The sequence below is a fragment of the Coffea eugenioides genome, chromosome 6 (assembly GCF_003713205.1).
Source record: "Coffea eugenioides isolate CCC68of chromosome 6, Ceug_1.0, whole genome shotgun sequence".
NCBI classification, from domain to species: Eukaryota; Viridiplantae; Streptophyta; class Magnoliopsida; order Gentianales; family Rubiaceae; genus Coffea; species Coffea eugenioides.
This window is the reverse complement of record NC_040040.1, coordinates 17,200,672-17,227,115: the sequence shown is the minus strand read 5'-3', so window position 1 is coordinate 17,227,115 and position 26,444 is coordinate 17,200,672. Positions and strand designations below refer to the sequence as shown.

At 36.2% G+C, this 26,444-nt stretch overlaps 3 protein-coding genes across 4 annotated transcripts; 2 read left to right on the top strand and 1 right to left on the bottom strand.

The window, feature by feature from the left end:
- Nucleotides 1-905: 905 nt before the first annotated feature.
- On the top strand, nt 906-3,019 carry LOC113773722 (cytokinin dehydrogenase 1-like). The gene is made up of 5 exons (XM_027318344.1): nt 906-1,485; nt 1,777-1,904; nt 1,993-2,253; nt 2,349-2,611; nt 2,698-3,019. The coding sequence occupies exons 1-5, from the start codon at nt 906-908 to the stop codon at nt 3,017-3,019; spliced, it is 1,554 nt and encodes a 517-aa protein (XP_027174145.1).
- Nucleotides 3,020-3,232: 213 nt separating this feature from the next.
- LOC113775860 lies at nt 3,233-8,358 on the bottom strand. 2 transcript variants are annotated; one of them, XM_027320898.1, is made up of 3 exons: nt 8,178-8,358; nt 5,280-5,379; nt 3,233-4,019 (listed from the first exon to the last, which is right to left on the bottom strand). In XM_027320898.1, the coding sequence occupies exons 1-3, from the start codon at nt 8,280-8,282 to the stop codon at nt 3,631-3,633; spliced, it is 594 nt and encodes a 197-aa protein (XP_027176699.1). In that variant the 5' UTR covers nt 8,283-8,358; the 3' UTR covers nt 3,233-3,630. The 2 variants fall into 2 exon arrangements, with proteins under 2 accessions (XP_027176699.1, XP_027176700.1); XM_027320899.1 differs by having other exon boundaries at nt 8,186-8,271.
- Nucleotides 8,359-13,361: 5,003 nt separating this feature from the next.
- LOC113775040 lies at nt 13,362-25,919 on the top strand. Its single transcript, XM_027319761.1, has 11 exons — nt 13,362-16,380; nt 16,611-16,850; nt 19,249-19,378; nt 19,789-19,941; nt 20,067-20,293; nt 20,379-20,448; nt 21,016-21,222; nt 22,643-22,881; nt 24,259-24,337; nt 24,428-24,571; nt 25,545-25,919. The coding sequence occupies exons 1-11, from the start codon at nt 13,598-13,600 to the stop codon at nt 25,716-25,718; spliced, it is 4,446 nt and encodes a 1,481-aa protein (XP_027175562.1). The 5' UTR covers nt 13,362-13,597; the 3' UTR covers nt 25,719-25,919.
- Nucleotides 25,920-26,444: the final 525 nt, after the last annotated feature.

Below are 26,444 nucleotides of genomic sequence, written 5' to 3'. Positions count from 1 at the left end.
TTGCAAGATAATTAGTAAAACAGTAAGTAACGAACCGAGTGTACACTTAATCACTGGTTTAAAATTTAAGTATTTGAGAATAAAAATCACAAGAATATCCAGAGATATCCCACATTCCTAATGTAGGACAAAATGTTGGCCTGTGTGCGTTAATAAGGGGAAAAAATGAGAATTGAGAAGTCAAAGTTGTTTAATTTTATTCAAAGTGGGGACAAAGCAACCAGAAAATTAACTATTACTGTACCACTATTACTATCAATGTCCATTGCACATAAAATAAACTTGACTTTATGGTTTGTGCTGCTACATGGACACAACATACAGAATCGTCCTCAACCAAAACTGAAGTCACAAGGCTTACCAAATGTGCGCAAAGCGGCTGTTTCCATACTAACTCAGATATACCAATTTTTGCTCGATATGGGATAAAGCCCCAAAAAAGTTTTGATGAGTACTTAAACTCAACAAAGTTTGCTGCAACTCTTGCGAATATTGAAAAGAATATACAAGATCCTCTTTTCCACGGAAACTTTTCATACCCAAAAGAGAAACCAATGGAAATTCCAAAACACCCCATTGCAAATAATGGATGGTACTGATAGGCACTTTGGCCAATGGCTTCTGTTGGAGGTACATCCCTGCTTTTTCTCTACCTCTCTATATATTCTTAAGTCTCTCTTCACTTTGGCTACTCTCCACATCTCTCTTAGGAAGCAAAAGAAACACAAACGAAAGAAATCAGCTTCTCTACTCCTTCCAAAAACCTTTGCCCTTTGCCTCCCTCCTCTATCTTCAAAGGTATAGAGATATTTTTAGAGGTCATCATGAGTTCCTATGCTAATGGCTTGCTCAAATGGAACAAGATTTTCCTCGCGTCTCTCATACTTCTATTGACCAGTTTTACAATGAACAAGAATCACCTGTCTTCTAAACAAACTCTTGCCAAACCTACTGCATCTTTTCAATTGGGTTCCTCGACCATCCGTTCATCACTGGAACATTTAAAACTAGATGGGAATGTCAGTTTTGATAGCATAGATCATGCTGCAAAAGATTTTGGCAATAGATATCATTCTCTCCCCTTAGCAGTTATGCACCCACAATCAGTTTCTGATATTTCCTCCACCATAAAACTTGTCTTTGCTATGGGAGGCTCTTCAGACATCACTGTTGCTGCAAGAGGTCGTGGCCACTCCCTGGCAGGACAAGCACAGGCCAGAGGAGGAGTGATTATGAGTATGGAGTCGCTTCGGCACCCAGAAATGCGTTTTTACCCCGGGAAGATGCCATATGTTGATGTTTCTGGTGGTGAACTTTGGATTAACATCCTGCATGAGAGTCTTAAACATGGGCTAACGCCGAAATCCTGGACAGACTATCTTCATCTCACAGTTGGTGGCACCTTGTCTAATGCTGGGGTCAGTGGCCAAGCATTCCGGCATGGACCACAGATAAATAATGTCCACCAACTAGAAGTTGTCACAGGTATGTTCTTGCAAGCAGTCTTATTTGCTCTTAAAGACTTCTACGACAAAACAGGCACAAGTTACCAGTCTACACCGGGCTATCATATCTGATTTAGCTTTAATGCTGAATTGCTGATTGAGTTTCCATTCCTAGCACTCCATGATTTCATTGTATTAAGGTCATACGATGGATGCTTAATATTGTGCATCGTCCAACCAGCCCTTAAATATTCTCTCTTTACAAATACTTAGTCCTAGTGTGTGAAAAGCACGATTTTTCGGAAAGCCTTGACAGTGATTGCTTTTGTAGGTACAGGAGAGGTGGTTAGGTGTTCAGATGACGAGAACTCCGACCTGTTCCATGGAGTTCTTGGCGGATTAGGACAATTTGGTATTATCACACGAGCAAGAATTGCTCTTGGACCAGCTCCGACAATGGTAAGAATCTTCACTATCGTCGAAGATCTTTCCAAGACTACCACTATAGGTTCGTTCATAAATTATATTATGTTATCTCTTGTCACAGGTAAAATGGATAAGAGTGCTGTACTCAGATTTCTCCATATTCACCGAGGATCAGGAATTTCTGATATCTTCTCAGAACTCTTTTGACTACATAGAAGGGTTTGTGATCATAAACAGAACTGGATTGGTCAACGACTGGCGATCTTCTTTCAGTCCGAAAGACCCTGTTCGTGCCAGCCAGTTACAATCTGAAGGAAAAGTTCTATTCTGCCTAGAAGTAGCAAAATACTTGTATCCAGAAAACAACTATGACGTAAATCAGGTAACACATTTCTGAGCCCATACTTCCAGAGAGACACCAAATATGTGGTTATCTCAGTATGTTCACAATGACCGGTTACGACGCCTATCTTGCAGAATATTGAGACGATATTGTCAGAGTTGAACTACATTCCTTCAACACTCTTCCAATCAGAGGTCCCTTATGTGCAATTCCTGGACAGAGTCCATATCTCAGAGATGAAACTCCGGAAAAAAGGTTTGTGGGAGATTCCTCATCCATGGCTGAATCTCCTAGTTCCTAAGAGCAAGATCCATGACTTTGCAGCAGGAGTGTTTGGGAACATTATCAGAGACACTAGCAATGGCCCGATTCTCATCTATCCAGTGAATAAATCCCAGTACTTTCTCCATTCACAACCTGATAGATCTTTTGAGAACGATGTTTTGATTCTCTGAACTAATATCACGTGTCTGTGCATTTCAGGTGGAGAAATGGAACATCAATGGTCACCCCCGAGGAGGATATTTTCTACCTAGTCGCATTCTTGTCCTCTGCCATTCCATATTCCACTGGAAAAGATGGTTTAGAACACATTCTCAGCGAAAACAAAAGGATTTTGAATTTCTGTGCAAGTACTCAACTTGGGGTGAAACAATATCTGCCCCAGTATAGCACACAGGATGAGTGGAAAGCTCACTTCGGCAAACAGTGGGAAGTCTTCAGCCGAAGGAAGTCCACCTATGACCCTTTAGCAATCCTTGCTCCCGGTCAGAGGATTTTCAAAAAAGCAGTTGCCTTTCAGTGACAATGACCTTAGGATGATTGATTAGAGCTTTTGAAGTGGATAGAGTACAAGACATGATGCAGGGGTAAAGCTTATGTGTGCCTAGCCCTCTCCAAACCGCACTTTGGCAGGGGCACTGTGCACTAAGCTTACCCCTTAACATCTTGAGGCAAATAGGGTGCTAACCATCAACGTGTAAATAATCTTGTAATTTTGTACAAGAACCTCAGCAAAGGAGCAGTGACTATCTACCTTGTATTAATAAAGAGCGCATCAAAGCACAGATAACATCTGAGCATGAACCCCAAGCTAAATTAGATTCCCCTAACAAAAAAAAAGAAAAAGAAAAAGGGAGCCTATGCGCTCTAGCACATTACAAAAAGGAGACCCAGATGAGACCAAAACAGACTGAGAAACAAGTGTGGACATAAAAGCATTTTTCTGAATGATTAGTATATCTTTTCCAACCATAACGATAAATTCATTGTTGCTAGAAAGCAAATAAGATGTTTGAAGAGAAAGCGGGTCAGGGTTGCATGAACACCATGTACACAAGTAATCACCAGGAACTAGGTCAGGTGTAGGAGAGTAAGCACCACAGTAACTCCATATGACATGCCACAGCTAGAGAATTACTTCTGAGATTCCGTCCAGCCCAGGCCAGGTCTGCTGGTCTCTTTCTGTGGTTCTTCATATATACGGGCATCAAGAATAGAAGCTTCAAAGTCAGTGAAGTCACTTGCAACAGGAAGGAAACTATTTATATCATCTCTAGCTCCAAAGCCCCCTGCCTGCATAACATCTTCAGCTGAAATAGAAGCCTCCATGTTTACTTCCCCTGGAGTTTCTGTATATGCCGTAGGTATATCCTCCTTTATATTTTGCCCAACTTCATTCTCTGCTCTGGAGACTTGCGGATTATCTCTTTGGCCACCTTGTTTCTCTTTTGAACCTTCTACTGTATCCAGCTCTAAATGAGCAGATCCAGCAACCTGACTTTTTGTGCTTTGGTTAGTACTACCTGTTGCATTAGGATTGCGATCAGGTTTAGTTCAAGAGGAGACAAGTGTGTGCAGCTAATCTTAAAGGGTTTAACGTCAAATGCTAGTTGTAAAGTTGCAGAATTATAATCAATTAGATTAGCAAAAGCTGGAACCAGACAAGGCAAGGTAATTAACAACCGAAAATGGCACCATGCAGATGCTTGAAAATGAAAAGAAAAATATGAAGCTGATTTAACAATTGTTTGTAAACTTAACTGCAGTCCTAAAATCTCTGAGAATCATGGATCCACAAAGAGTTTGTCAATTAAGGTTGAAGCAAAATTGTCATATCAGGCCGAAGTCTATGGCTACCGAAAATAGTTTAATGTGCAGGCTTCCGGTCAGTTAATATGAACAGCTGATGAAGTTGAGACTATAACATTCCAGCAATCGCAAAAATCAAAACCAGCATAAGGGCAGCTTTACAGCTACCAAAGCGATGCTGTATTTCAAATATGTCCTGGTTCATTCTTTGCTTTAATTTAAATATTGACCAAACAGAATGTCGAGCCTATGAAGACATTTAAGGACCATCAATTGCTCACTTGCTAAAGTTCAAAATAGCTATGTTGCAGCTGATATAGCTAAGTCTTACAACATGGGAGTACTTAACATCAGCTTCTGATCTAATCTGCTCTGCCCACAATTGTCAATTGATGACACTTCCTATGATCAGAGTCTTCCCCATTAGCTTAATTTCTTGGTTGAAAAGGATCTTTTCCAGAATCAAATCTAGTTACTCGTTAGTCAAAGAAACAATATCATTAGACAAAAGTTATCAACAGTTTTTGAAAAGAACCTGTCAGACGTTTACACCTGTTAAAACATAAAGGCCAAGAACAGATACTAAAACTACGAAATTGTATCTGAAGAACAATGACATCCAGTAAGAATATAAAATAGTAAATAAAAGCTAAGTATTAGTTCATCAAGACAATGTGAAGTCAATATCTCAACCAACCAAGACTATTATCATGCTTTTCACACTATTATTGTCAAGGGTCCATGAGGAATAAGCTTCATTTTCAGATTCAGTATTTTACCTCCCTAACTTGAGACAACCAGCTTTACCAAAGTCAGAAAGCAGATTTCCAAAGAAAATTTGCCTTTCCGTTGAACAATTTTATAAAAGAGAAGCTGTTCGATGTATGCGAGAGAGAGACAGATAGAGAGAGAGAGAGGTGAGGAGGTATAGAGTGGAAGTGAGTCAAATAGGAACCTCATAGAATAAGTATTACCTTCCACATCTCTGAAGGAGACATGCTCCATGGTTGATCTGTACTTGCAGAAGAAAAAGGGACACGATCCTAAGTTACTTTCACTCGTCGGTATGATGTACTTCATAACCAGGAAAGACAACAGAAATTGTTAAATAAAGCTTATCATCAAACAAAAAACTCTTAATCGAAAGAATTAACAATATATTGAAGACAAAACCAATGGCATCAACCTATGCCTAAATGCATGAGTCGAAGTAACTACCAAGGTATCAATGAAAAAGTTTCAAGGATGCGGGATTAATAGGAACATACTCAGTGTAAAACAATTTTCTGGCAGTTAATTATGCACAGAGTATACATAATCAAGCAGGTAAAAAAAAACTGATCACCAAATGCAATGCAGTATGAATGAAACTTCCGAATCCTTTTAAGACAAATGGTGACTTAAGAGACATAAAAGTTTTCAGTAGTCTGGAAAACATATGATTTGGCTTGCTTTATGCTGCAACTCTAAAATTAAAATTGGATGTGATGTGGTTGGACAAGTTCCCACTTTTTCTGAAGCAACTCAACAACTAGCTTTCGTTGTTTCAGATTATGTCTCAAACAACTTTCTTCTTTAAAAGTAGAGGTAATCTTCAAATTTTTTCATGTTCTGAGTTATCCAATGCTTTTAGTCTCTCCTTTGAATAACTTCTCCTCCTTATTTTATTGAAGTTCGGTTTTAGGAACTAGGAGATCAATTTCTCCTTCAAATAGCTGTTTGTCCTTATTCATTGGAATTCCATTTTAACTCTAGGAATTCTTTAGGCTGTATCCTTAGGAAATACTTTTCCATTTACACCTGTTTGCTTTCAGTTTCAATTAGTCATCTTAGAATTCCTCACTTTCGTTATGATATTCAGTAGTATTTTTGGATATCTTGTGCATTGAGTAAATGAGCATGGGTTCTTTCATATTGGCATCCCTAGTCCCCCTTCTCTAGTGCCTCAAATGGACTTTCCTTGGTCTACAAAAGCACTAAAAAACCTTAAAATATGTGTCATCTCTATGCATCTAACACCTAAAAAAAGTTTGGGAGTTAAGAATTTTGAATCTATGTACCTTTCCATATCATGAGTTAATACTTTTAATTAAATGCATTGACATGTGAGAGGAACTATGTTACAATTTTAACTATGTCAAAGTGCTAGCTAGGTCGCAATAATGGGAGACTTATCTCCATTAGAAAGCCTTAATTGCTTTTATCTTGATCATATCGTGTACGGATGGAGACATCAGTTTTGAAAAACAAAAGGACATAGAAACTGTGGTATGCTTGTCATTAGTGACTGTTTTTGTTTATCCTTATATCTTCATGGTATTGAAACCTGTATTCACTCAAGTTAAATCCGCCATTTCGCGTGGGGAGAGCCTTCAAGATGAAAAAACTTCCAGAAATGTCAAGCTCATGTTTTGTTGTGAAAATACTCTATACCTGCCAGTGGGTGTTTCATGTTAGAAAGCCCTCAATCATGGTCTTGCAGTCTGAAGAGATTGTCCATACTCATTTGAATTTGTTTTGCTTAAGAGAACATTGGGGTCATCCCTAGCTTCAGAAAGGAAACGAAAAACTGCTTACATCTGATTACAGGTTTGATCTTTATGCTTGTTCTTGATTCATTCTTAAAAACATGTCTAAACCAACCATGTAATTATCATGGATTTGCCATACGTACCATTATAGTATTAGTAGGTTTTGTTCAAACTTCTATTCAGTTTTTGCAGGGACTTTTAGAAATAATTCTCAACGACCTGATCATTGCAAATTGTTATACAACATTGAAGAGGACAGGAATGTTGTAACCAAGAGAATTAGGTGGTGTAACACTATCCAATACTTTGACTATGAGACTTGATCATTTCTTTGCTGGGATGATATTAAGTTTTTAGTTTTTCCCATTTTCTTTCAGTTTTCCCTTAAAAAAAAAAAAGACCCCTTATCTACAATTCAGTAGATAAAATGAGAAACTTCAAAAGAAGAACATCAAAAGCAACTTTAAAACTACTCATATGCCACAAACAAACAGAAATTTGAATTAAAAAAAAAAAAAGATCGAATTAATGCAAAATCTCCTTCTTCATCTACAACGTTTCAACTTCAAACTTCACTGGCTCTCTACACAAATGGACAAGCCAACAGCAATATTTCTTCCCTCTTTTGCTGACAGTAAAATTTCTTGAATGCACAGAAGGGTTTTTTACCAAAATGAACGTGCAAAGCAACTCAGTATGCTTAAATAATGTTTCAGTTAACCAATTGGAATGAAACAAGTTTCGGTCTAAGGATCTGAAAGAGGATCTGCAATCACCTAGAACTGATATTGATTACAGCTCCCTTATTCCATTACTCACATTACTTGTCACTTAAAAATACTAGCACTTCTCCCATACAAAATCAATTATACAAGCTTTTGAATTGTTTTAGTCCCTCGAGTTATTTGACAAATCTCTATCCAAAGTTACTTCTCTGGAGCATGAAGAATCAAAAAATGCTTCTTCCAGAACATATGTGGATTAAAGAAGTTAAAAGGACTAACATAAAAATACTAACTTCACAGAATCACAAGTTTGTCAAACTAGTCAGGCTACTCATTCCTACAGTCGCAAACATCAGTTTTAAAAGCAGCTGTCGCCAATATCACTAACGCCCTTCATTTTTCAGGAGCTTATTGCAACTTATAAACGCAGCTACCAAATATATCAATTTGAAATCAATTCAAGAAAACAAATTCTTCCTCCAATATTGACAACACAGAAGAAAAACAACCAGTCATTCAAATGTTCTCATTATATATATGTATCATGCATAGGACTGTATTGAACATGATCCCAGTAAAACATGGCGAGAATTAACAAGAAGGGAAAAGTAAGTACCAACATACACTGGAAGATAAAAGAATGCTCTGCCAGGCACTGTTCTTGGAAACTCCAGGAAAATCTGCAATGTTCTACAACTTTTTCACCCGAATTTTCAAACATGTATGATAGTGTGATTTTAGAGGTGTTGCAAAGTGCAGAAAATAACGTGTATGAGACTTGTGTATGCCACGTTGCACTGGCGTTCCATTTTTTTTTTTGGTTGCCCGCCCGGTATCCAAAGCTTTGCCCCGACTAATCCGGACCCGACCCGCATCGCGCACCTGGCTATGGTGGGAGAGTCTCTCAACAAGAGTGTCTGCATACACTAGGACTCGAACACGAAACCTGCTTAAATGAATCCGAGCCGCTTACCACTCGGACCAACCCCTGTTGGTCACTGGCGTTCCATGCCACGCTGCTGATTGCTAATTTCTCATCAATTCTATAGGAGTTTTTGGTGCGCAGGCTTGATGGGCTCTGGACTATATTGTCGGCGCTATCTGCAGGAATGTTGAGCCTCCTCCGTTCGAGTGATTGGATGATAATCGGTTGCAAGATGGGTGTCTTGGACAATGGGCTTTATGTGTAAGTCTAATGGACTTAAAAGCCGTGCCATTAAGTCTCTGGACCCAATAACTGGTTTAGTCCTAGTTTCTAAATCCCCATGGATGTGCATGCAGGCTCATTTAAGTGTTTTGGACAGTAGATCATTCGTAAATATTTATTTGTTTGCATTGTCAACCTATTTTTTAATTATATGTTCATTTTACACATATCACATCAAAAAAATATTATAATATTTTTTTTAAACTATTCCAAATAATCTACTATCCAGACACAAAATTCACATGCCGATATTCTAGGAAAGCATAGTAAATGCCTAAAAAAAACAATACTCTAATAGATATAAACCGTAACAAAATTATGTAAATCTAGTTTTGGCCTCCAACTCACGTAAAAATATTCAAGCCTGCTTGTTTAATAAAGTAGTTTGATAAAACTGAAATCTAAAATTTGAATCCATTAAGTTATTAAATTGTTAAATATTAAATATAATACACTTGAGTGCATATCACATTCAGTTATAAGTTATTCACTTATCACTTAATTTTGGGAGTAAGTTTTGTTTAGAAAATTCAGTGCCATTTAATTAATTCAGATATTCAATTTTTTATTATCAAACGATCTGAATATATTAAGATATGAATTCATTAAGTTTAAATATTGAATTGAATTATTAAACAAGGCCTAAATCTCCGTTTTTTTTTTAACCCTTCGGCCTCTTTCTTTCTAACATTTTCTTACAGAAGTAAGAATTTACGCAAATAAACCTAATCCCCACAGTAACTCCAAAAGCCGGCAACTTTTGGAGTCCTGTGAGGGATTTATCTACCCAAACCCCAACCCCCCAATACCGATGTGGGATAGAAAACCCCACTGCACACTTTCTATACAATCAATTGCGGGATTTGACTAGTTCAAATCGCCACTTAATTGTCTCCAACAATAATAAATAAAACTATGTAAATCTGGTTTTGGCCTCCAACTCACCTAAAGAAAATTCAAGTAGGCTTGTTCAAATCTCCACTTAATTGTCTCCAACAATAAAGAGGTCCTAGTACTATTTGTAAAGCAATGTATTAATTCGTTCAAGTATTGTGTAATACATGATAAAGAATTTGAAAAAATAGGATTGTGAAAGACACTTCAAATTTAGAAACAATTCTTAGCCACTATTTTTTCTGTGTGTATCGCCATTTTATCTCTTGTTCCTAAAATAAAGGCATTTTTACCTCTTGATTTGTAGATATTGTTGCCTATTTCTAACATGTCTGGCGATACAAAATTAAAGATTGAGAGAGTTGTAATATATTTGTAATTCTCAAAATTCTAGCATCTGTTGTGTTAAAATGTGGTTAAAATGTGTTTAAACTTTTTCAAAAACATATTTCTCAAACTCATCCAAGTAGAGCGTTATTGAAAAATTCACGTGATATGGCTAAAATCGTTATTAATATGTAAATTGGGTCTACCAAATTATAAGGTTGGTTTTTTTTATGAACAGTAAAATCCATTAGCAAATTGTTAGAAAATGTCTAGCACAAATTGATTTACATCTCTGCCCTAGTAGCATATTAAACATACACTTGAAATAATAGATCTGCAATTTAACAACAGATATATGAATGATTTTGAATAGATTTGAAAATACAAGAAATCTTTAAATCGTTTTCTAATAAGATAAATTGCTGAAGTTTCCTCCGTGCATGTTTCAACCGCGCCAAATCTGCTAATCAACGATTTCAAACTCCAATAATGATGATAAGATCTGTTGAGATAGTCCCAAAACTCAAACTCTACCTTTGACAACCAAATCTGAAATAAATTGAGATCAAATAATAAAATAAGAATAAAAGCAGAAAATTCTCACTAGACACTTTTAGGAACAAACAAAAAATTCTTACTAGAAATTCCTAAGAGAAATAAAGGACTTTTATTAGGAGAAACAAATGACTCTTACTACAAACCCCCTAAAAGAAATTTTATTAAAAAACACAATAAAATGAAATTCATAAGAGGGACACCATGGTCTCCCGCCTGAAGAGGAAAGCCTTCTGAGAAAATGAGAAGAAATAGAAAGAAATGAGAGGTAGAAAGAGAAAATTGATGCATAAGGATAAATTATAGGGTTGGTAATCACAGAGTTGATTGAAACAGATAATTGAAGTTGCAAATTTGTTCAACTCTAATTTCAATTGTAGAGATTAAAGCATGCAATTCACCTTGAAAGAAAATGTGAAATTGTGCCAATTGTTTCTACTAGATATAAAGTTAAATGAGAATTCTGTCTATATTACCATTGATTTTAATTTGAACCTCAATTTATGAATTATAATAATGTACTATCCATTTTTGGATAAAAATGACAATTTCATTTCAATTTCTACACTAATAGTAGTAAATGCATCAAATATGACACGAATCTATATAGATTTGAAAATTAAATGATGCAATAGATCTCTAAACCTGTTATAACACTACTACTAACCCATTCATTCTGCTTTCTTTCTACGCTCAACTTTCTCTCTATTGTTCTTCTTCCATATGAGGGAGATATTGATTTCAAGTCAAGATCTCCTTTCTTCTCTGTTTTTTTTTTTAATGTTAATAAAACATTTCCTAAGATATCCTAGCGAGAGTTTTCTCCTTTCTAGCGTTTATCCTAGTATTTATTAGTGATCTCCTATATGCTGTCCCAATGGAAGTTTTGTTTAGAGTTTTGTTGTTTTTTTTTCTCAAATCTAAGAGTTTTTCGGATCTATATATTAGATCTGAAATTTCATGGATCTTCTAATTAGATGCTAATATCAGTTTTGAACTTGAACTAGTTTGATAACATATTTGAGGGAATAGACATGCATAGATATTTATGGAGCAATTCGTGTAATTGATCATATCTGATGGTTTGCTATTCATAGTATAATCTTTCTCATTTTATAATTTTGTTAAATCTAATGATTTTCAAATCAGATATATCTATGACTTTTTTTTTTTTTTTTGAGGAAGGTCAACTACATTAAAAAGAAGAAAAATATTACAGAGAACAACTGGAGAATAGGAGGGATAAGAGTCTACCAAAATAAGCAACGTGTTCTTTGTATTTTTCAGATTAGATATATCTGTTTGTGACATGTTCTTTATATTTTATGCCATTAGTACAATTTTTTTTGTTAAGCAAATTATGTTGGATAATTTATAACTAGTTTATTACTAATATTGGCTTCTTTTTTTATCCAAAAAAAAAGATACGATAGATATGAAAAACTATAAAGTTAATCATAACGTTGAAACTTCAATAATATCTTCCATCAGATGAATGTCACTGCAATTCAACAAAATCTGTGTCCATGTCTTTAATCTCACCAACTTAAAAAAGATGAAAAGCGAAAAACACTTTTATAAGAATATCGTATGAGAGAATAAAATTCCCACTAGAAAAATTTAGAGGAGAAGAATTTCAAACTGCACAATCCTAATTTATAAATTGAAATAATTTTAGAAACCTTCCTTGAGGTTTTTTTTTACTAACCTCTCTAGAGATTTATAAAATTACATTGACCTTTCCTGACAATGTTGTGGACCCAATTACTTACATCTATATACTTACATCATATAGGGAGAATTTATTCATATACCCTAAGACATTATATCTTATTAGAAATTAGTATTTGACTATTGAGTAATTAGAGTACTAATTAATGAAAACAATTGTTAGAAATTTCTTTAATGGTGAACAGTGACTTACAATTACAAAAGAACCAATTGATATACCAAATAACGCCATTTTGTGATTGATAGAACCTCCCAATGACAAAAAAAATCTCATATTAAGAGAGGTTAGTGTGTTTATTTTACTAAATCTTATAATCGTTAATATAATTTTTGTTGCTTATTTGTGTTATCTAATATATTGAATTGTTGCTTATTTGTATAATAAATGTATTTTTGACAAATAAATAATATATTGAATGTAAACTTTTTGAATAGTTGAACGTGCATGTTAATTATTTCCAACATTTAATTGTTTTCACTTTTTACGAGTACAACTTTTTTATGGAATAAAAGTTTCATTCTCTTATTAAAGTATTTTTTTAATATACCCTAAAACTTTTTTATGGAATAAAAGTTTCATTCTTTGTGACATGTGAAGGACTATGAATCAGATTATGTTAAAATTTGATTTGATAATTTTGTCCTTAAAAAATGATCACATGCAAGTCACGTGGTGGATTCCGATCAAAAACTAGTCAGAACCCTAGGTAGATACCAAATTTGGTCAATGTGAATTTGTAACAGACGTAAACTTACACTTTTAAAAGTGATGGACGAAAAAAGTCATCTTGTAAAATATGAGGGACGTTTTGAACGATTTTCCCTTATTTTCAAAACTTTTTAGATTAGTATAATTTTGCAAATTCCAAGAAGGCTGGTTAAATTGTCAGAAACCTCCTTGAAATTATCCCTTACGAAAATCCTCACACATTACTGGATTTTCATTAATTTCGTGGACTGAACATTACAGGAAAAAAAAATGTGACTCTGTAATTTTAGTTCGAAATTCCCGGCGCAACGTTAACTTTCCACTCCCGGCCACGTTTTCAAACTAATACCTCATATTCCTCACCGTTCTCTTTCACACACAGCCGCTCTCACCTCTTTTTTCTTATTTCTTCCTTCCAATCAAAGCAAAGCAATTTCCTCCAAGAAAAACACCACTATCTGAACTGAACTGGAATTCCCAGAATTCTCTGAAGAAGCCCCAAATCTGCGACCAACAGAACCTGGAAAACTCGTTGCCACTCCCTAGAAAATTTTATTCCTGAAACTCGTTATGTTGCCGGAACCCTAGAATATTTCCACCAGTAATCGTCACCATGTCTCCAGCAGCTGCAGATGTTTCACATCCAGTTTCCACATCACAACCCTTTTCTCAAAACCCTAACCCTAGCTTCCCGGGCAGCAATGGTCCGTGCCAACAGCAATCAAGATGCTTCAATTTTGATGATAAGGATTCTGGTAATTGTGATCTCAGCTTTGATTTCTCTAAAAAGGGTTCGGATTTATCAGGCCAGCAGAAGCCTCCGAGGATCAGGGTTCCGGTGAAGAAGAAACGGGGAAAGTTAACCAGTTCTGAAAATAAAGATTTTGGAAATGTATTGCGTCCGGATAGCTCAAGTCGGGCTAATGAAGCTAGTGTAAGTAAGACTAGTAGTTGTGATTATGTATTTAATGCTGGTGTTGAAAGTGGGAAAATTGGTAAAATGCGTTTTGTTTTTGGTGCTAATTGCCCTAATGTGTGTAGCTCCGGGTCGAATTTAAAGAATTTGGATGAGGGTGTTGTTTTTGGAGCTAATAAGACTCCCTTACCGTCGAATTTGAGTAGTGGAAATGCTGGTTCTGTGATTGGAGCTAATGAATGTAGTTCAAGTTCGGGGTTGAGTGGTGGAAATGGAGATTCATTGTTTGGAGCTAATGAGAGAAGCTCAATTTCGAATTTTGATAATGGAAATGGAAGTTTTGAGTTTGGAGCAAGTAATGATAGGCCAGATCAAGAAAATCGAGGTGTTATGATTGGAGGTGAAAGGAGTAGTTTGCCGCCAAATTTGAATATGTTTGAAGCTGATAAAATTAGTTCCATAGCAAAAACGTATAATGGAAGTGTAGGTTCTGCATTTGGTTCTACTGAGAGTGGATCGACTTTAAAATCAAGTTTGGGAAATGGGAATGCTTTATTTGGTGCTAGTGGAAGTAACTCAGCAGTTAACATGAGTTTGGGAAAGGGGAATGCTGAATTTGTTAACATTTCAAGTGACTTGAAATTGAATTCAAGGTCAGGGCAGGGAAATGCTGTATTTGGTGCCAATACAAGTGAATCAACATTAAGTTCAAGCGGGGGAAGTGGGAGTTTTTTCTTTGGTGCTAGTAAAAGTAATTTAAGTTCCACACCAAATTTGGACCAAAGGGAATTTAGCAGAACAGCGGGACAGTCTGAAGCTGATGAGTCTAAGATATTAGATAATGGTAGTGTTGTTTTTGGTGTAAAGCAAGGTGAGTTGGCTTCGGATTCCGGCGTGAAGCAGAAAAGTTCTAGTAACACTAGTTCCACGCAATCAGCTGCTATTGATTTTGGAAAATTTAGTAATACAGGTTTTGTATTTGGCACTGACTCGAAAGTTGGTGGGAAAGAAGATCGTCCTCGTTTTGAGCCTGGGGCTAAGCAAAATGCTTCAAAATCTAATGCAGAGGCGGACAAGAGTAAAGTTAGAAGACGTACAAGGAAGTTGGACTTTGTTGCCCGGAGCAATAAAATTAGAGACATGGGAAATGAGTTTCAGAAAGCTGACGTCAATGGTGTATTTCTGTTTGGTAATAGTAGCAAGGAGAAACCTAGTTCCAGTGGAAGTAATAGTAATAGTCATGAGACAAACCGGTTGGATGGAGAAAGTGCTGAAAGTGGCAATGCCTCCATGAAATTTCCCTCTGATGCTATCATGTCCAATTTTAAGTTTGTGATTGGGAGCAGTTCCTCTCCTGGTAGTGCTGTTTACAAGATCCCTCTGTCTAAACTCTTTGACGAGATGAAGGGCTTGAACATAGACAACACTAAAGGTATAAGTGGTACTGACAAGGTCAAAGTAGTTGATGGTAATTCATCTTTCACTACTGGTAACTTGTTTGTCTTTCAAAGTAAAGGCCAGACTTCTAATCAGACATCGGATTCGACTGAGAAGGTTTGCAATGGAAATATTCCTCCTCAAGACCAGACAGCATATGATTCCGATCTTAAAAAAACATCGTTCTCATCTTCAAACTCATCAAGTGCCACCATTCATGTCCAGCAAAATGGATTTGGTTTTGAAGCACCTCCTGCTCCTAAAATTGAGAATAAGGCCAATCTTGGTGCTACTACCACACCTGTAGGACCAGATGCATGTTCCAGAGAATTTAAGAAGTGGAATACAAATGAATCTTATTCTTTCGGGACAAATCTATTTTCTGGGTTAGGGAAAAAGTTAGAATTCTCTGCAAATAGTAGATGCTTGAGGGACAAAAGATCGAAGAAGACAAGGGGGAAGTCCAGGCAGCCAATTCTGGCCAAGCATTTGACTGAGCAGGATCGTATGTCCAAAGAAAGCAGTTCCCCTAATAATTTTGAGTCTCCTGGATGTTATTCACCAATGGATTCTTCACCTTACCAGGATACTACAGCTAATGCACGGGGTTCTTCACACACTTCTACTGGGACTGAAAATAAAGAGGAAAATGTCTCTGGTGCAAGACAAGGATTTGATATCAATGAAGTTGACAAGAAATCTGGAAAACAGGATAATGTCAGTTCTAAAGTTTACTGTGATGACAAATCATCTGCCACTTCCTCTGCCCAAGATGGCTTATCAGCAATAAAGCGTCAATACAGGAAAAAATACAAGTTGAAAGTTGGTGATGGGCTGAATAGAAAAACTACAGTTAAAAAATCTGATTCTTTTTCATCCTCGGTTCAGTTTTCTCCAAATGCTTCCAATTCATCATGCATGGGTAAAGCACAGGTTCAAAGTGGAGTTGCTGCAAAGCCTCATAATAAACCTGATGGACAATGTGCTAAGCAGGATTCCACTGAGGGTGTCATGCATGAAGAGTGTGAGCAGTGGCGAATGAGGTGCTTCTTGAATCATTATAAATCACCTTTTCATGTCTATGAAATGATTGACATATTCATCTTGTCCAACCTTTTTCTTGTGCTACAAGATATAAATAATCCATGTCCATTTTGATCACTGATCCATCCTTTTTTATTGCTCATTTTTTTCTTCCTTTTGGTTTTGTGCTGTATGTTCCCAAGTAGTTTCATATGAATGTCATTTTTGAAATGTATCTACTTAATGACAGGGGAAACCAAGCCTATAAGAGTAGGGATCTGCACAAAGCTGAGGAATACTATACAAAGGGCATAAATTCCATTAAACATAAAAATGCTTCCGGGTTCATCATTGAACCGCTTTTGTTGTGCTATAGCAACCGTGCAGCGACGCGAATGTCTCTTGGAAGGATGCGAGAAGCCCTGGAGGACTGTAAATCTGCTGCTGCTTTAGATCCCGGATTTCTCAAAGTAAAACTAAGAGCTGCAAAGTAAGGCTTCTCAGAAGTGCTTGTTTCATTCTTCTTATGGATCACTTTTTCCTAATATTCATTCTTAAAATGTAATTGGTATTATTGGTTTTTTTTGTGTTGTTGCACATAAATTCGTGTATCCAGTCTTGCATGTCTGAACTTACATAGATACTTTTGTCTTAATTAAAAGTTGATAACTTTTCAAAAGAGTTCCATTTGTCTTGTGTTCTGAAAGCCCCTAACATGGACCAGTAAGATCAATGCCCTTAATTCTGGAGCTTAATGAAGTATTTGTGGGTTTAACTTAGTTTACATTTTAGTTAAGGCTTTGGGTAATGTAGCATAATACCATTAGCAATTGATGTGCCATGTTTTATTGAAATATCTGTATGCTTAGTTCTGCCACTGCATTCTAAGCTTTCATAAGCTGACAGAGAATCATTAAGAATAAATTGGTACTCAGAACAGGATTGAGATGGTATTTTTAGGTTTATATTATATTGTCTTGTTGAGTAATCAGTTTTTAAAAGGTTTCATGTCTTATGTGCATGGTTTTGGTTTTTATTTGGGTGATATGAGGAAAAATCCACTGAAAAACCTAGCAATGGGCTTGTGTCCATAGTTTTCAGCTGCCGTGTTTTGCCGTTTTGCATCCGTTGCTGAATGGCTCAAATAATTTTCATTTACAGACTCTGAATAAACTCTTTCGTAGCAAATCAGTGTATGGGCTAAGAAAATTTAATAAATTAATGTCTAAGAAAATATTAAGGACTAATCAACATCTATGTTAAGGAAATTTGGTGTCCAAGTTAAACAAAAAACTTAAAGGAGTTTACTGCAGTGATAGACTTTAGCGAACTTACCTAGGATGGTGCCTCTTTGCCAGATTATGGGAATCAAGACTAAGGACTAAAAAGGTTTCCTGCAAATGATAAATCTGTGCCTCATTGCCAGTTTTAAGGAAATCAAGATTCCTTAGTTGAATTGTATTGTCTGCAAAATTGGCTCTGACAAATTGAATCTTGGCAAACTAGCACTTCAGCGTTGAAGGATCTTAGACCCAGGTTTTTCTTATTGTAGTTGATTGTGGCCACTTGTCTTGCCCTGGTGTTTTACCGTGTAAAACTGATAGAAGAATGATTGTTTCATCCATTTGTTGACCTGTGGCTTATGTCTCAGATGGTTGGCTGCAGAAATGCACAAAACTGAAATGTCGTGCTTTATGCCTCTTCAAGCATGGAAATTGAGCGTATTATATTATAAGGGTTTTAAGTCCGTAAGTCTTAAACTTAGAATACTTTGTGGTTAAGAGATGGTCCTCCTCTTAACTGACTAAGTGCTTGCTTTTTTAAGATAGCCATGTAGACTGGTAGTTGCTGGATAATGGATACAATGTTCTTATTTCATAGCACTGTTGTATCTCTGTAAGATCTGACGGAGCTCATCTTATTAGAAGCTTGTTTGAGATAAATTTACACACGAAACAGTCTTAAGCTTATTGCATACACGACATTGTAACTACCATTTGTTCTTTAATTCAGTTGCGCATTTGAGGTTTACTGTGGATCTCTGTTATTGAATTGCTAAACGAGCATTCTTTATATTATGGCCAGGGGTAAGGCAGATTCCTCACTGTTCTTAGTTTATTGATCTGGTAGATCATCACTGGGGATAAGGTAAATGCTGACAGATGTTTGTGGCGGTATGAGTGAACTAGGGGTAATGACTCATATCTTGCATCGAGGGGAAGCACTTATCTGTAAATGATCTCAAGCTTGCTAGTTTATGAGCCTAGTCATAGGATTACCTCTTAGGGAAATCCCAAGCATTGAAGTTGCATCATGCTTGTAGTTCTACCAGCAATCAACCATCTGATAAGTTATTCCTGGGTTTTGGCCAAAAAATTCCTCTGTCAATGATTGACGAGTTAGTTGATTGATTGCCTTTTGTCTCATATAATTCTGTTGTCCATCCGATGAGTTGTCCTATGAGATTTTGCAAATTCCTTGCTGTCGATTGCGAAGGAGGTAGTTAACTTTTTGCCCATGTACTTTTCCTGTTGTGGCAACACTGAGACATAAATGTGCATGTAGAGGAGCTGCAGTGTCATTATTTTCAGTCACCCTTCAGATTATGTATGACACTTGTAGGTACAGGTTGATGGAGATATTTGTAAATATTCTATAATTAGAAAGGTGTTACATTTGAACCTAGTCTTGAAGAGAACTAGGATGACCTGCTAATGAATGATGTTTTTTTACACATTCGAGTTACATAATTGGGAAGGCAAGGGTTAGAACAGGCTAGGGAAAAATATTGATTAATCCTGATGATGTACTTGAATATTAAGATGGTGACTGTTCAATTTTTTTGTATTTGTGCTAGTAATTCATTGTTTAAAAATTGCATCTTACAGTTGTCATTTATTACTCGGCGAATTCCAAGAGGCTATGGAATACTACAATAGTTGCTTGGAGTCTGGGAATGATGTATGCTTAGATAGAAGAATTATAATTGAAGCTGCTGATGGTCTACAAAAGGCACAGGTAACATATATTTTCTTGTTCGATGCTACTATTTTATGTTTTGGCTATAGCATACAAACTTCATTAGGTATTCTTTCTTCTTTTCTTTCTGAAAGAGAGGGGTGGGTTGTAATGATTATGGATGGTGGATATATGTGGTGCTTTTGTTTGTTTGGTGTGTTGATTATTGAAAGTCAGAAGAAAAGCACCACAGTTTAGTGAACGGAAATTTGGAGCTGTATTTATCCCTTTTATTCTCTCTACATGATGCAAGATGTGCTTTCTAGTTGTGTACATTTGCATTATCCATGTTCTCTTAAGGGCAGGAAGAGTGGGTGTGCTCTCTATTTGTTTGTGTTTTCAGCGATACAGTTGTATGTTTCAGATTACATTCCCATATCGTATTAAGTAAAACTTTTTAACCCTTGCAGAAAGTGTATGATTATATGTGTCAGGCTGCTGAACTTTTGCAGCAGAGAACTTCTGATGCAGCAAACTCTGCTCTTACTAAAGTTGGTGAAGGTTTATCAATAAGCTGTTACTCTGAAAAACTACTTGAAATCAAAGGAGAGGCTCTCTTCCTGGTTTGTTGCTTCCCTAATACGTGATTTCCTTAGGCCTGTTTTTCTTTGTAAATTGTGTATTCTCATGATATTGCTAATTTGTAATTTGGCCTTTACATTCGCTTATTTGTGTATTGTGTGGTTAGTTGCGGAGGTATGATGAGGTGATTGAACTGTGCGAGCAAACTCGTCTTACTGCTGAAAAGAACTTTAGTGCTATTGACCTTGCAAATGATGATGATACTCAGCGTACAAACTGTGTGAGCCTATGGAGGTGGTGCTTGATGTCCAAGTCTCAGTTTCATTTGGGAAGGCTTGAAATGGCTCTTGATCTGATTGAAAAACAAGAGAAATTAACATCCACAAGTTACAGGTACTTCTGAATTTTTATATAAGAGATTTTCTTTTCCAGTTTTATGATTAATATTCTGGTGGTTGGTTTGACTTGCATTGTTTAGGCCTGCAAGTGTGAATTGCGGATCCTCTATTCCTCTTGCTGCTGCTATACGTGAACTTCTACAAAGAAAGGTACGCAACCTTTCACTTTTGGTTGTTTCCCCATCTAGACACTAATTTCTTTTGCTTAGAATTATAAGCTGTTTCTTTTTCACAAATATAGAAAAGGAAAATGTTAACAATGTTTATTCTGGAGACCTCGTTTTGGTGGATATTTTTTTTTTAATGGGGGTTGGGGCGAGGTTCCTAGTTTTTCTTTTATACTGGAGACATAGAAAATGCCAAATGTCACTTATTCTTCATATTGGAGACTTCTTCTAGTTATTCTTCTTTGAGTGGTAGCTTCTGAAGGCGCTAGGAGTGCTCTAAATGTGAATTACTTCTGGTGTTAATATCAGCAGAAATATGTACTTGATCCATCCTTCATTTTGATAAGTATGTTAACCTCTTTGATAATTTTTGTTTGATTCAGAATCTTGGATGGAGTTGGCTATGGGTTTCCTGTGTATAATTGCTTAATCATGGCTTTTCGTTACTTTCTGTCTTTAACTGATTGAGTTCTAACTGACTTGAGTACTTTTGAATGATATGCAACCAAACATGTCTGAAAATTTTATACCCATCTCGTCTTAACAATAGAAAGCGGGAAATGGAGCTTTTCAATCTGGGAAGCATGCAGAGGCTGTAGAGCACTATACTGCTGCTATTTCAAGTAGTGTTGTCTCACGTCCTTTTGTGGCTATTTGTTTCTGCAATCGAGCTGCTGCCCACCAAGCACTGGGTCTGATTTCTGATGCCATTGCTGATTGCAGTCTAGCAATAGCACTTGATGAAAATTACTTGAAGGTTAGCCTTTTTTAAGTTAGGCTAGGATATAGTCTTTTATTTGACCAAAAAAAAAATTACAGTTATTTCTGTTAGTTCTCTTTTATCCTGGCGTCTTTTCCTGGCTGTTTTTCTTGTTTGAGAAATATGCTACTTGATTTTTGGAGTAGAATTATGCTACTGGCTTTTCAGATTTGCTTGACTATGATTGAGATCACTCCGATGATGCATATTGTTTGTCAAAATTGCTGTATTCTATCGCTTCAATTTCTCCTGTAGTTGATAAACATAGGAGGTTAATATCTTCATAAGAGGTATTAATAATAAAGTCTTAGAATGCTTAATCAGCCAAATAGTTGTTCCTACAATGCTAGAGAAAGGTTTGCTTCTAACAGCCCTTTCCGTAGCTTTTAGAATAACAGAGTCTGGACTTTACATCTTATTTTGCATGTGGAACAAGTTAGTCACTTAGGCATGGTACTGCTACATTTATAATCTCTTATTAATTGCTAAAACAATTACATGATTAGCCGTTTCAATTTGAGATGTCAAATTGTTACTATCGACCAAACCTTTTTTTTAATAAAAAAAGGGTAAGGTGGGATGGCACGCTCAATATTTGTAATGCAAGAAGAAATTAAGAACATACAAAGAAGCAGAAGGCTGCTGCAATGACATATAACATTAGGATCTATACTATGATTAGCTGTGGTAATTGCAGTCAGCAGATTGCTCCAAAGCTGTGACTATGCTGTCAGCACCTTTATCCGTATTTTTCTCGAACTTCACTCTGATATCGAAATATTATAAATTCTTAACGTGGTTAATCACTTAAAGGTTATGGGAGTTGATGCTTATCATCTCTAGTTATGCTCCAGGTTCTCATCTTTCGTGAACTTGCACTCTAAGATTAAAATGTTGTTGGTTGTTTAAGTGGTTAATCGCTTAAAATAATTAATGGCTATCATTTTTGGTTATTCTTGAGGTGCTCCTTTGTTTTACCTATCAACCTCGGGATCCCAAATGTTGGCAATCGAAAAGTTGGGATTCCAAGTTTTACATCTGTGCTTCATTAGATACACTTGTCTTTCAATGTGTTTTGTTTCAGTCAGTGGGTTTCTTACCTAGGAAGATTATGGGAATTGATGCTTATCATCTCTAGTTATGCTCCAGGTTCTCATCTTTCATGAACTTGCACTCTAGATTACAATGTTGTAGGTTGTTAAAGTGGTTAATCGCTTAAAGGTTAAAATAATTAATGGTTGTCATATTTGGTTATGCTTGAGGTGCTCCATTGTTACCTATCAACCTCAGGATCCCAAATGTTAGACAATTTAAAAGTCGGGATTCCAAGTTTTACATCTGTGCTTCATTATATACACTTGTCTTTCATTGTGTTTTGTTTTAGTCAGTAGGTTTCTTACCTAGGCAGATTTTGCAGGCAGTTTCGAGGAGAGCCACTTTGCATGAGATGATTAGAGATTATAAACAAGCAATCACTGATCTCCAGAGTCTTATATCTCTTCTAGAGAATCAATCACAGGTAAAGGCTCAATCATCTGGGAAGCAGGATGGATCAAATGAAAGCAACCGGAAGGAGCTAAAACAAGCTCGCCAGCGTCTTTCCTTAATTGAAGATATGGCCAAGAAAGGAACTCCCATGGATTTTTACCTCATACTGTGAGTTCTTTTTGTTTTACCTAAATTTTCTTCCTATTACAAATGAAACCTCTCTCTTTATTACATGCACACATGCATGCATTCATATATATATATATATATATATGTTTTGGGTATAAATATGCAGAGTCTCTTGAGACGTTCAGAAATCTTTCCTTTACCATGTTCCAGATATTTTTCAATTTTGCCTCAATAAGCTTTTATTGTTTTGTATTCCTTTTACCTTGTGGCACTTCTCGGGTCTAATAAATTAAAGGATTTCCCACGAAGCCCCAATTTACTTTTGTGTGGAAAATGTTTATGCAAGTACAGAAAACACATCCTAGAAATTTATGTAGTTGCATGTTCTAACTAAATGGAGAAAACTACAATTAGACTGCCAAGCCCAAATTGGAGGTTACGGCATCTCTTCATTAGCACGTCACATGGTAGATATTTTGCAGCTTTAAGCTCACTTGCCTTTTTCAAGGTTACAATAAATTCCTAAATCTTCTGCATGCTTCATTGTTCAGATCTTGTGGATCAGTAAGAAAGTTGCTAAAGTGGTTTGTTGCTTGGTCTTCTAAAACTAAAGGAAAGCGGCATGGCCCAATTTACCCATCTTGTATTTTACACCATCTTAGAAAGAATTATGCTTCCTTCTGCTCCACCGTAATACTCCTGAAAAGCTGTGAGAAATGGCAGTGTTTAAGATTCTTAAGATGTAAATGGTGGTGTTGTAGATTCTAATCCAAGCAAATGGAAACGTTAAGAAGAATTATGCTCCCACAGTCGCTTGTAGGATATAAATGGTGGCGTTTTAGATTCTATAGAATGCAAATGCAATAATATCACTGAGAACCTATACACTATATATACACATATCCTCAACCATACTGTTTATTGGCTGGAAATTTCATCTACGTATCATTTGTGCTTCTGTTGAAAGACATCCAATGACTTGTCCGCTTTGGTGAAAGATCTGTAACTTCATTTCCAGTAAAAAAAAAAAAAAGATTTTTCATTATGTTTCAAATGCACCCGAAAAGAAAAAGGCAGTTAATTTGTTCCTTGCCAAATGATTTTTTGTAGCAGACTTGTGTATATTAGTGTCTTCTTTTATTTTTGTATTTTGGAGGTCAACTTTTAGGTGTAGCCCGTGGGGGTGGTTATGTGTATCTTCTTGTCTCAGTTTGTGTCTCCTGATGTTGCCTTCAAAATTTGAGTCTATAAACCCCAATTTGTAGGTGTATCCTGTGGGGGGTGCTTATGCGTATCTTCTTGTCTCAGAGTCTGCGTCTCCTGATGTTGCCCTCAAAATTTGAGTCTATAGACCCCAATCTTCACCTAGTGATGCTTGCATGACTCTTTGGCACTTAATAAGTTCTTCACTCACAGGGGAATTAAAGCATCTGATTCGGAATCTGACATCAAGAAGGCATATCGAAAGGCTGCTCTTAAGCATCATCCAGACAAGGTCTTCAAGTCATTCTGTTTTTTCTTTGGCTGCATATTGGTTGGAGGATTAGTATTTTCATTCATCTGCTAACTTTTTGTGCTAATATAGGCCGGCCAGTACTTGGTAAGGAGTGACGCAGGAGATGATGGGGCAGGATCATTGAAGGACATAGTTGAAAAGGTTCATGAAGATGCTGACAGGTTATTCAAAATAATTGGTGAGGCATATGCTGTACTTTCGGATCCCAACAAGGTAGGCCACTTCCATATATATTAGATAAGCGTGCTTTGGACTGAAGTTTGTCTATCAGTAGTATTCTCGTGAGATCTCTTTTCAGCAGTTCTATGGTTTCCTGGAGAAACTGTTCTTTCATATCCTCAGTCTCCTTTCAAATGGTAGTGGCCCAATTTAAGTACACAAGTCCAGATAGCATTATGATTTTAACTAGATAGGTGTCCTTATATTGAAGGATCTTTATATATGTATAATATTAGGAAGGGTAGAAAATCTCAGCGGCCACTAAACAATTGGTCAGATCATCTTTTGGCCATCAAACTATTTTTGGTTAGTAATTGGCCACTAAACAACTTAATCAGTAAACTTATGACCATTTAGTCGATAATTGCTCTTAATCTGTAAAATTAGCAGTTAATCTGTGAAATTGGATTGCGTAGTTGTTGGACAACATTACCCCGCACTTTGTCACGTGTACAGCTAATTTCACAGATTAAGAGCAATTATCGACTAAATGGTCACGGATTTACTGACGAAAAATAGTTTGATGGCCAAAACATGATCTGGCCAATAGTTTAGTGGCTGCTGAGGTTTTTTGCCCTATTAGGAATGGCTACTCTACTGCACGGTAGGCATAATTGATCCTTATGAAAAAGAATTGTGAGATTCAAGATTTACCATCTTCAGGAGCCTGCCTAGCATGAACTTGTACATTGTGAGCTATAGCTGGTCTATAGATGATGATTGAATCTAGAGCTTGTATGCAAATAGTGTCTATATACCCTGCTACCTTTGGTAAAAATTTAATTGCAGAACAGTTGGTGACATAAAACCTTTGGAATAGTATTATGATGTTCAGAAATAGCACTTACGCACATGCTTTGGAGGGCAAAGAGCTTTTTATCGAATTATTGTTCTAAGTAACCAGTTATCAGGGCTGGTATCTTTACACTTTCATGCCGAATAACTTACACCACTATTGCTTGTGCAGCGGTCGGATTACGATTATGAAGAGGAAATTAGGAATTCTTACAGTTCTCCATATGATAGAGGGCACTGGTCTGGGAGGCAATCTAATTTTTCCAGTTCGTTTGAAAGAAGCAGAAGCGGGCGATCTTGGCATGACACATGGAGATCATATGATAATTCACATTCTAGATGGTAAAAATGCAGTGAAAGGCATCTTTGATATCCAATCAAGTTGCTTCAGGGGTTGAGGATGGTTGACAACATAAATAGCTTGGAATCATTGGACTTGATCATCATACAAGGTGGTGGTAGTCTGAATTTGGATGTGGCATCGTCTTGTATATTTTTATACTAGAATTGTGACCTGTTAAGATTTCAAATCAAAATATTAAAATTATTGTTGTTGAAAAAAAAATTTATTTCAAAAGAAGAGGTTAAAAGGTGAAAATAGTATCTCACTTTTGCTGCCAATCTCTATGAAAACGTGTTACTTAAAACAAAAGTAAAGGACAACAAATTTTTCACTTCACTAACTTGGGAAAATTTCTTAAAAATTATTGCCACTTGCCTGTGAAAATTTGTCCCATCTTAAGAAGTTCATTTCTTTCGTCATGTTGTACCTAAGAATTTAGTATATTCACAAACTACTTTTGATTTTATGAATACCAAAAAAAAATTAAGTTGTACCTATGGTATTAGTATTAGATAACATTTTGTTAAAATAACTACATTTAAAAAAAAAGGAAAATAAAACATCAAAAATAAATAAAGGATACCCAAATAATATAACAAAAGGTCCAAAAGATAAAGTTAAACACATACGTCATTACCTTTCTTCTGGTTTCTTCTTGGCTATCTATCTCATGCTTTTAACTGAATTTTCTTGCTGTTCTCCCCTTTCCTTTTGCTATACTTTTCTAAT